Below are 12323 nucleotides of genomic sequence, written 5' to 3' on the forward strand. Positions count from 1 at the left end.
GATACATTTCATTGCTATTTTTAGACAATAAGAAATTAACTTAAAATAGGTATTCCTAGCGACGTACGACAAACACTATATTTTGACTCGAACTGTCATTTTTTACTCCCAGCATGGACTCCTAGGTCAGCCCTGATCGATTAAACAGAAATTATCAAGTGTTCCAAACATATTCATCGTGTATTTAGATATATCTAGGATTACGGAGATCTTTGAATACAACATGCTACTTTCACTTTCGTGTGTTCCGCAGTCGCAGTTCTTACAATTTAAGACAACAAGGTGTTTTGTGGAAGATTTGGTTGCCAATTCTAGCATGTTGAGTTACCACGTGATTGCAAGTCAATCGACCGAAAATCTCAACTTTGTGACTGATAAATACACACACCGCACATGTACATTTAAATAACCCGTATCTGTGTGTGTGTGTGTGTGCGGCGATCTTCCACATTATAGCTTTTTTCTTCAATTTCAACCGCGTGGATCCTCCCTCACTTAGTTTATATAGGTAATTCCCCTTCCTCATTGTCTTACGAAGGTAAAAGACTAAATCACGTGATGTTAACTGTTGTTCCTTAGCCGGCCCTAATTGATTAACCTATGTTCAAAAGCATTCTAGTCGTAACCATCTCGTGAATTTTCTGACAGAGCGTTTAATACTATATTATCCAACGTAGTTTTTGATGTCATCTGTCTTAAAGGGAAGCGTGCGATTTAATGAAAATTTGACTATTGTTTCTAGCAATCGTAGAAACTCCCTTGTTTGTATTAGTACCTTTTGTAAAATGAATGAATTAACAGTTGGCGCTATTATAAAAGGGGGGAAAACCCGATTTAACTGTATCGGGAACAATTAGTTCACAGGATTACATGATTTTTTTTTCTTTAAAGAATCGTTGTTAGTAAAAGAAATTATTTTAAAATATGACACATTGATAATCACGGTTTTCTTTGAAGGGGAAATTGTAAAGTGCTATTAAACAAAACAATAAACAGTAAAATAATTCGAATAAAATTAATGTATAATATGTATGTATATGAGACAGAGAAAGAGGGATTATTCATGTGTATAATTTATAAAGGTGGGCATGCATTATATACACATTTGTACGTATATACACCACCGTCATTATCATCGTTTTAAACATACATTTTTCCCTGCTTGCATGGGTCGGACTGCATAGATTTTCTACGGCCTGTTTCCAAGCAAGGTAATGTTACCCTATGGTGTGTGCGTGGGGGGGGGGGGGCATTATTTTTACAGTGATATTCATTCACAACTATCGTGCGATGTCAAGACAAAGAGACAAACATTACACACATACATATGCAAGGCTTCTTCCAGTTTTCATCAAGGCTTTGGTGAGTAAGTAAAAGACAGTTGCTCAAAGTGGCGTAGGACTAAGCCTGAAACCATGTTGTTGGAAAGCAAACTTCTTTAAAACACTCACACCTGCTCCTATCTATCTGTCTATCTATCTACATGCCTATGTGCGGGAGTTTATGCATATGTATGTATATAGTAATGTAACAAATGTAAGGTTTATTTAAATGTATATTTAATAAAATACTACTTTTCTTTCCATTTATTATTCCTTTCATTTCTTCTGATAAAGTTTATACTTGCTACGTGACTTAGTCATTCATCTGCTTCCATAAGTGGTGGTGGGGTATTTCCTATTATTCATACAAGGGAGACCACAATTCAACGAGATTTTTTATATGGTCGCTCGAGGAAGTAGAAATAGCAGTCAAATCTTTCTCTAATCACACATTATCGTCTTCAGAGAAAATAAATAAAGTAAACGGAAAAGAAAAAAAATCTTAATGAATAATGAGGTAATAGATATACTATGTTTAAATTAAAGATTGAATGAACGTGTTTAATCACAAGCTTCCCGTGGTTAAAAACAATACCGATAGATTCAAACATTACGATCATAAATTTACCGTTGTCGCATCTGTAATCGACTAATGAACATACATCTAAATCAGAAACCATTATTATTTTTGTAGTAGTATTAGTAATTTGGTGTTAGATATACAGAATCGTTTACAGAGGCGGAAAAAAATACTTTACGGTATTTTCCTCCAGTTCTTTCTATTCAAGTTCATATCCCGCTGATGGCTAGTATTACTTTTTATACCTCCAGGGTGGATAAATTAAGTACCAGTGAAATACTGAGGTCGATTTAATTGTCTAAACCACCATCCCCTATTCCGTATTATAAACAATTAGTCATAGTTGTATAGAAATATACAAATTCTGAAGGTCGCATTAGAATATCTCTACGGGAAAGTCTGCTTAGATTATAACCGGCAACGTTCACAATGAGACATCAATTAGAATAGGCTTTTCATGTAATACATTTCATCACACCCGGAAGTATGTATGTGAGTTACGATACACTACGAAATACTGTAATGCATTTTATTCGGTATTCTATTCATCTCCTGATAATGATGTTGCGAACTTATTTAGACTTAAACGAGCTCTGACTAAAGATGGTTCGGCCATGTCCATTCTCACTTCATTTTTTCTTAAATATTACTCTATTTTTCAGAGTTTATTTCCACGTCCCGTTTTGCACCTCGGGTTTCGAATCCCGCCGAAGTTAACTTCGGCTTCTTATCCATCCTCGTCTTCAATTATATTTAAATGTAATTGAAAACAAGGCAGTGGGCTTTGACTTAAGGGAGATGTAACCGCTGTTTCAGTACGCTCAACTGTCGAAGTCACTCGACCTAGGAGAAACTGCCTGTATCTAAAAATCACACTCGACTGTCTTGAACTTAAAAATGACACTGGAAAATGTCCTACCTACATTTAGTGTTAGATTTAGGCATAAACTAAACAAGCTATCCACAGAGGCCTCAAAATAGCTGAAAGGCATTCATGTCTTCAGTTTTTATAAGACCTGTTGTAATTTTGTAACACGGGACTGCCAGGCTGTGTAAATTCGGGCTGCACCGAGTTTAAATGGGACACCGTCTCCATTTCCACTGAAGAAACGAGATGGTCTAGGCAACAATGCTTTTGATAATGGGTCCGCTTAATCAAGATTGACTCGGGGCTAACAATTATAGTAACAACATTAAGGGTTCGCACGTATTGAAAAATGTAGTTGTTTAATAAAGCATTAGCGAGTCGGACGCGAAGTTTTTGCAAACTCGTTTCGCAACCACCTGATACTGGATTCATTGCCATCACGTAAGCACTTATGGCAAGAGTTAGCTAATGCTTTAGTGTACAGAATTTGGTAGACGGAAACTGCGGAAGTCTGTGTGCTTATTATATACACTAGTATATGTATATCTTTCAGCAATGTATATTGACGAAAAATTGTCAAAACTGGCAAGAAAACCCGAAAACCGGTGCTTTTAGACATCTCCTGCTATCGTAAATGCAGTGAACCAGTGATTGACTTTAAAAAAAAAACCTGTTTCCAACGATGCTGTTTACAAAATTGCTCTAAAATAAATAAATAGAATAACTTCGAAACCCAGTTCCTGTTCATTATTACAAATTTCGACTTCCTTCTTGCGACTAATATCCGTAACTCAACTTCCCAACGCACAAGTGTAACTCCTCTTTCTTGCGCGTCGAATGACAACGAAAACATTCTGGTTAAACATGCAGTCTCGTGCCGTAAAAAAAGTGAAAGTAAATTGCACTGAAAGTGACAATAGTTAAAATCCCTTAGTTTCATAAACACCAGCTCCTTGTTGTGTAGTATCTTATAGTGATGGGCATGGGCATTTCTGAAATAGCAAATGAGGTACACCGCTGTAAAGTAGTATACCTAAATAAGTAACAGAAGTGAAAAGCCACGGAAACATGTTTGGTATCTGATGAATGGGTTTGTTAGCTTAGTTAAGGCCACATATATAGTGTGAACCATTTTTTTCAAAATTTTCTTGATTTAAAGATGGGAACATCCATACACAGGAAGAGTGGTGGACACTCGCCAAGAAAAATCCAGGTGACAATGTGGAATGAGTAATGCTTTATTTAAATCGTATCTGTAAGAGCATGTGTGACAAAATAGGTTCAAAGACTTTGAAAAAAACTTGTATGTACGCACATAGGTTCTATGCATAGTTTTCATGTTTATTAATATAAGATTTATGGGTTTTCACGTCGTCATTCTCGGTTTCTATCCCAATTTAGTTTCATATTTTTAGGACAGCCCTCGATTGTCAATATTTTAGCAGAATTCTGGCTTAAGCACCCCATATGAGATTTAAACACCTCATAACATTTATTTTTTGGGAATTTTCAGAAATTTGTTTTTTGAATTTGTGTTATACACACGAGAATTCATACAGTTACGAAAAAAAAGTTTGTGGGTGATTTAGCGGTTATTTTTAGCACCTCTCACAACCACCTGATACCTTCCTCATTTCTCTCTCTCTCCCCCTCTCTCTGGTATGTATTGATGTTTTTCAATATTTTCCATTCCATAAGCACATTTAATGGTCCATTGCTGGGATTTAAGCAAAAAATTCAGTCTTTATTTTAAAGTTTGATTTTTTTTTTAATTCGAAAAAGAGTGGTAATTTTAAGATTTATGGAGGCGGGATTAGTTTAAAAAATGTTTTTCTAATTGTCTTTTTTTTTCTCTCCCAATTGTATGAATTCCCATGAGTAGAACACAGATTCACAAAACTTTTCTGAAAATTCCAAAGAATGAAAATGTTATGAGGGGTGCTTAAACCGGAATTCTGCCAATGTTTTTTCAACATTCTTTTCTACTCTTGGTACAAGGCCTGAAATGTTGGAGGAGGGGCCAGTCGATTAGATCGACATCAGTATGCAACTGGTACTTAATTTATCGACCCCGAAAGGATGAAAGGCAAAGTCGACCTCGGCGGAATTTGAACTCAGAACATAAACAATCGAAATACCGCTAAGCATTTCGCCCGGCGTGCTAACTGTTCTAGCAGCTCTTTTACTCTTTTACTTGTTTCAGTCATTTGACTGCGGCTATGCTGGAGCACCGCCTTTTAGTCGAGAAAATCGAACTCAGGACTTATTCTTTGGATGCCTAGTACTTATTCTATCGGTCTCTTTTGCCGAACTGCTAAGTTACGGGGACCTAAACACATCACCATCGGTTGTCAAGCGATGTTGTGGGGACAAACACAGACACACAAACATATACATATATACGACAGGCTTCTTTCACTTTCCGTCTACCAAATCCATTCACAAGGCTTTGGTCGGCCCGAGGCTATAGTAGAAAACACTTACCCAAGGTGCCACGCAGTGGGAATGAACCTGGAACCATGTGGTTGGTAAGCAAGCTACTTACCACACAGTCACTCCTCGCCACCTTCAATGTTTTTTCAACATTGTGACAAAAAAGATTAATAGAATAACTGGGGAAAAGAAACATAATATACTGACAGGTTTATGGTCAAACCTGTGGTGGTGAAGATCTCCGGCTTTCTTTGACCCTGGACCATATTCTTGCTCATTGCTGTTGGAACAGAGATGGCTATCCGTAAGTGTGAGCCCCATGAGTCAATTAGTTTTTCCCAGCACATCTCCTTCACCATCTTCTGGGACATCTTTTCTTTTGTTTGTTGGGACCATGATGTGGTCTGACAAGCTTTTTTAATCATTTCTTTATTGTAAATATGTTGACAAAAAATTTGGAATGGAGAATGGACTAAACAGAACAGGAGACATGAGGGTGGAGAGTTACTGAAGAGGTCACAGGAGGTGTGATGAAAAATTTCAAAGGACACTAAAATAATAATAATAAAGCTGAAGTGAAGAACGTATATATAGTTTGTGTGGTTAATTGGCAAAAAATATGACCACCCCCAAATATAACCATAAGTTGACAAAAAAATTACAGTTTTTGTGTAAAGACAAAATAAAAACATTCTCTCTGAAAATAAAAAAAAGGCAGACAAAATCCAAAGCACAGATTGATTTCAATAGGTGAGCTGAACATGATTTTAAAGTGAGTTCAATTTTCACTCCTGTTTTTCCTGCCTCTACTGCTAATGCTGATGTCCTGGTCACAAATTTTTTTTTTTCTCACAAGAGTTCCAGACCACAGTAATGAACTCATTTGCATACAGCCAATCAGAGCTTACCTTTAAAATCCACATACTGTGTAGTACTACAGAACAGTCAGTCAGGCATAGAATGGTGTATGCCACTCTGTGAATACAGCATAACAGGTCACACATAAACACCACATTCCCACCCCACCCCATCCTCATCGATCAATTGCATATGGAACTAACATTAGGTACCTATGCTCAGACTGAGATTAGTGATACTGCATGTACCCATTGATATATGCAAGGAGGGCGCAATATGACACAACGCCATATTGATTAAGATGTTTCTAGATAAACACCAACATTTTAAATTAGGAATGTATAAATCTGTCAAAAAATTAGGAAACTACACACATTTACATTTTCTAGTAAATTACACAAATTGGCAACACTTATGGCATCATCGGTGAGCAGCTCTCCATTCACTCTGTACACTAAATTTCACATTTGCTACTCCTGTTAACCCATTTAGAACAGTTAGATTTTGCTATAACGCACATTTTCCACTAAACTCAACTAGAGTATTTTCGTGACTAGGTGGACACTAGTTTGTTAGTTGAGCTGTGATTGGCTGTATGCAAATGAGTTCATAACTGGGGTCCGGAACTCTTGTGGGAAAAAAAATTTTGCATCCTGGTCTCCTATGTTCTTTCTCAAATAACTAAAGTTGATCATTGATAAAAGTTCGAACTGGTATTGTTTAGGTAATTTATCCTTGGTTAAAACTAAAATCTTATTGTTTCTTTATAAAAGCAAATGCTTCTCAGGACTATTTGAGAAGGTTGGACATGATGTCATTGTAGCTAGTTCTACTTAGGCTTATTCTTCTGACCTCCCCTTCTCTTCTTTTCTTTTCCTTTTCTTCCACCTCATCTCATTGTCATTATTGCCACTGCAAGGGAAAATTCATTTAATTTTATAATGACACTGCTACTTGCAGCATCCCCTCCCCCACCACACACACACACACACACACACACACACACACACTCAGCTGTGTGTTTAAGCTCCTTTTGAAACCAAATGGTTTCAGGCTTAGTCCCACTGCACAGCACTTAAGCAAGTGTCTCCTATTATAGCCTGAGGCCAACCAATGCTTTGTGAAAGAATTTGGTAAACAGAAACTGCAGGAACTTATACAAATATTTATAATTACTGAACACTCGAATTTCTAATCATTTAAAAATTGTAAATATGAATATCTTCATAAGCAACTAAAAAAGAAAAACAAAAAAAAACTTATGAAAAGATGAGATAAATCCCACCTTAGATAAGCTGCCAATCTCTTGTTGGCACTCTCTGAAGATCTGGTGTTTGTTCTTTACAAGCAGGAAACTGAAGTGTGAAGAGGCTTGGCTGTGTATTTGAGAAATTCACTTTTCAGTTGCATGATTTTACATTCTATCCATAGCTTCAGGTCAACCCACGGCTGGGGTAGGGTGGAGTGCTGTAAACTGTGCGGAAGTCTGTCATTTGGACTGCACATGTTCTTGGGTGGGAGACCTAAATTTGTCACCATCATCTGGTTCTCTAGTACATTTAGCAGAGCCCACTCAGCTGCAAGCATTCAAACTGAATGTTACTCTAAATATAACTCCTCCCTTTCCCTTATAGTCAAGGAATTGAAATACTGAAGAAATCATGAGCATTGCTCTTCTTTCTCTGACTCAACCAGCATTTTGTATGGATGGGGGTGTAAACAACCTCAGGTGTCTCCAAGAAGAATTTTGCAAGTTAGCATTAGATGCTTTTGGGACCTGGGAGTGGAGAAGGTGTCATTTCAAAATTCGAGTGAACTGTGAGGTTATACTCTACCCTTTTTACTCTTTTACTTGTTTCAGTCATTTGACTGCGGCCATGCTGGAGCACCGCCATTAGTCGAGCAAACCGACCCCAGGACTTATTCTTTGTAAGCCTAGTACTTATTCTATCGGTCTCTTTTGCCGAACCGCTAAGTTATGGGGACTTAAACACACCAGCATCAGTTGTCAAGCGATGTTGGGGAGACAAACACACACACACACATATATATATATATATATATACGACGGGCTTCTTTCAGTTTCCGTCTACCAAATCCACTCACAAGGCTTTGGTCAGCCTGAAGCTATAGTAGAAGACACTTGCCCAAGGAGCCATGCAGTGGGAATGAACCCGGAACCATGTGGTTGGTAAGCAGGATATAATCATAGGCTTTTCTTTCGCTCTCCAGACCCTAAATTAATGCAATGGTTTGAATACCACCTCTTATAGGACCTGCAACTCCTTCTGTAGAAGAGTCATTGTGAGGATTGAAAGGTGACAGAAAAATTACCAAGTTTAATAAAATTTAGATGATGACAACTTTTTAAACTTATCCAATATCATGGTGAAGAAAGAATTATATGGAGACCATCTCTATTTTGTCTTATTAATAAAGAAGTGGGGTGGGGTCAATTATTTTTACTAATATTGTGAATGGAGTGACTGATATTTTTCTCTGAACTATTATAACCATTAATATCGAACAGAAATTTTTCCATAAACTGGTTTTGTTTTTGTTATGTAACTCGTAACTGCCCCAGCATGTGTCCCAATAATTTCCTAAGAAATCAAAATTATATATAAATAAAAAACATGCAAACAATTTTTTTGTTGAACTTAATCATTGACCAAACATTTATACTACTTAGTTCCAAAGGTTTCTGAGATATCTGCATAGTCACTGATGTAATCAATCAACCAAACAACCTTGGTAAAAACTAGAAGCACCTAATATTTTTTTTATATTGGATATCACTGATGTTTTAAACATATACAATTGAGCTCTAACATTAGTAGTTCTCTGACTGTTTAGGATGTGTATAGCTTTGGCTTAGGGCAGGTATGGGCAACTTTTTTCAAGAAACAGGCCACTTGAGACATGGCTAATTATCAGATGGGCCACACAACTAAAAATATTGAAGGCAATTTTTCATTCGGCATGCCACTCAGAAAGTCCATAGGCCTATGCAGCCTGCAGTCTGTAGATTGTCCATAACTAGCTTAAGGTAAACCCAGTTTCTACATCAGTTTTTGTCTTCAAGTCCAAGATTTCATTTCTGAATGCTTGTTAAAAAAGATATTTTTAAAAATTTTGTTTTCTTTTGATAAATCTTTTCTTGACTAGAATTTATTTTTATTTTCAGAACAAAACTTTTCATTCGTTTCCCTCGAGTACTGTTTGCCACCGAAGATGCCTTTCAAATGAAAAAAAATTGCCTTGGTATGTATAGTTAAATTTTACAATCAGTTTTAGTTTTACTGACACTGTATAGGACATTGGTTCCAATTTTGTATTGTATTAATCATTCCCTTTATAATTTATGAGACATCAATCATTATTCTGAACTTGCATGAAATCCTTCAAGGATTCATGTTCACTTTTCTTCCTTCTAGAAGTCAATAAAATAAATACCAAACATTTATTGGGTCAACCTAACCCTTGTGATGTCAACCTGTCTGAAACTGCTCTTGGTTCTAAGCTTCCTGTTTAATTTAATAGAAAAAAGACCAAAATTAATAACATTACACTGTAATAAAATCTTTATTCTTTTGTCTTTGGTCAGTAAGTGTTATTTCCTATTTGTTTCTATCTAGGAATCAAAGGAAATTACTACTATTCCCTTCAAACTTTGCTTTCGTGACCAGGACATCAATGTTTTGAAACTGACCAATTTTCCATTACAGTTTAGATACATTCAGCACTGAGTTACTGAAGCAGAAATATCGTTTTTAACAAATATTCTGCTCAGCACCACGGATTCACTTGTCAGTTGCTTGACCTTAACTACTTGAGCATGTCCCTTAGTGGCTGACAATATGTGCATCTCTAATGATGAGCAGGAGTAAGGTGGGGGAGCATGATAATCATATGTTGAGAGAGATTCTTTGGGGTTTGAATAAATGTAACAAAAGCAAAGTTTGAAGGAAATATTAGCCATTTTTCATACTTTCAAGGAGTAAGCAAATAGGAAATAACAGTTGTTACACAGTGTAATCCCTAAATATGAAGCTAAAGTACAGTGCATAAACTTTCTGTCTTTGGTATTATGCTTAGATATAATCATCTTGATCCAGAACTTGCTAATTGTACTGTTGTTGTTGGCACTCTGTCGCTTACGACGTCGAGGGTTCCAGTTGATCCGATCAACGGAACAGCCTGAGCACTCCACAGACACGTGTACCCTTAACATAGTTCTCGGGGATATTCAGCATGACACAGTGTGACAAGGCTGACCCTTTGAATTACAGGCACAACAGAAACAGGAAGTATGAGTGAGAGAAAGGTGTGGTGAAAGAGTACAGCACGGTTCGCCACCATCCCCTGTCGGAGCCTTGTGGAGCTTTAGGTGTTTTCGCTCAATAAACACTCACAACGCCCAGTCTGGGAATCGAAACTGCGATCCTATGACCACAAGTCCGCTGCTCTAACCACTGGGCCATTGTGCCTCCACAATTGTACTGTAACAGATAGCAAATTGTACCTTCTGAAAAAAAAGTATGTATGATCTTCTCAATCCTCATTCTTCTTTCACCCAGTCTTCATCGATCCAATGTCTTACCAGGTGTTAATAACAGTAACTCACACAAAACTTCAACCTTTTCTCAGTGAGGTTATTAATAACTAGTTGTTTACCATGATGCCAACTCTTGCTAGCCATGGTAAAGAAGAAATAAAAGTTATCAACAATGATGACGGCAACAGTGGTGGTGGTGGTGGTAGTGGTGGTGGTGGTGGTGGTGGTGGTGGTGGTGGTGGAGCTGGTGACAGCAGCAACAACAATGGTGACAACGACTAATGACTTCTGGAGGATATTAATTTGAGTGACTGAAGCAGTGAAAATGGTGAATTCTTACTGCCAATGACTGATTTTATGTTGCAACATACCAAAAACTTGTCTACGCATACACACACTCACATATACATATAATCACATACACACGCACCCTGCGCATATATATATATATATATATATATATATATATATGTGTGTGTGTGTATATATATATATATATATATACTCACACACAGTACTCATTTCAAGCACCAATGGAGATGTTACAATCTGATAACTTTTAATGACATAAAATATAAATAATACTAATTTCAAAGACAGAAATAGCACACAGACTTGTTAACTACTGCCAACTTTACTAATTATCTTCATCATATTTACACACACACACACATGCACACACATATGCTACTACTTACCATCCCTATTAAGCTTAGTTCAAAACCAAACATTCTTAGCATTGCCAGAACTGCATCTAAGACACTTGGTATTTTCTCCTTAAAGCCAAGAAATACCTCAGTTCTGGAACCATATTATCACTCTTACAAAGGTTAGCTATCTCCTACTATAAGCACAACTCTGAGATGGTGCAGATGCTTTGATCACTGACATCTCAAATCACATGCAAATCAACAAACCTGCCTTTTGGAAAACTCCAGTCTTTACCTTGTGATTTTGTTTCGTTTCTGTCTCTTCTAAAACAGACATAATTCACTTTAATCTTCAGAATGTTTTTTCTGTTTTTTTTTTCTTTTGTGGTTTGCACCTCCCCTTAGATTCAGCTGATGCAGCTGTGTTTCTATTTACCATTTATATGAGACATAGACATGTCTATGTGGTTGAGAAGCTTGCTTCCCAACCATGTGGTCTCAGGTTCAGTTCCCCTGCAGAGCATCCTAGGCATGTATCTTCTATTATAGCCTTGGACTGACCAAAGCTATGGGAAATATTACTTTGCTTGGAAACAAGTGGTGATTGGCAACAAGAAGGCATCTGATCATAGAAAATCTGCCTCAACAGATTCCATTTGACTTATGCAAGAATAAAATTGTAGACGTTAAATGATGATGACAACAACATAATATGTTTCTTTCCTGAATCTGCAATATTCTGATGATAACTGTTTTTTAGAATTCTTATCCTTCCTGAGATTTCTTACAATACACTAATGTCTAACTTTAAAGTATGTATCAATTCACTAAATTTCACTCATCTCCTCTGTGTGGCAGATTTATGACAGCCCTTACCTCATGAATCATGTCTAATATCTGATCCTTGGTGATGATAAAACTTTATCTGATATATTATTTATCTCTTAAACCTTATCATATATTTTATTTATTTTTTCAGCTACACAAATTCAAGCTAAGTTTAAGGGCTACAGGCAACAACAGATCTACAAGAAATTACGATTCTCAGGTAAAC

General features: G+C 36.7%; 1 protein-coding gene across 6 annotated transcripts in view; it reads left to right on the forward strand.

Moving 5' to 3' along the window:
• LOC106882562 (unconventional myosin-Ic) overlaps positions 1–12323 on the forward strand; it is a 179063-nt gene that overhangs the window by 134179 nt on the left and 32561 nt on the right. For all 6 annotated transcript variants that reach the window (XR_016242318.1, XM_089354097.1, XM_052968713.2 and 3 more), the window contains 2 exons: positions 9249–9325; positions 12249–12317. Coding sequence is in view for 5 of the 6 variants with exons in the window: in XM_089354097.1 (XP_089210223.1) it covers positions 9249–9325; positions 12249–12317 (146 nt within the window). In the remaining variant the exon portion in view is untranslated. The remainder of the gene's footprint in view (positions 1–9248; positions 9326–12248; positions 12318–12323) is intronic.

The sequence above is a fragment of the Octopus bimaculoides genome, chromosome 6, assembly GCF_046866305.1.
Source record: "Octopus bimaculoides isolate indiv1 chromosome 6, ASM4686630v1, whole genome shotgun sequence".
In the NCBI taxonomy this organism is placed as follows: domain Eukaryota; kingdom Metazoa; phylum Mollusca; class Cephalopoda; order Octopoda; family Octopodidae; genus Octopus; species Octopus bimaculoides.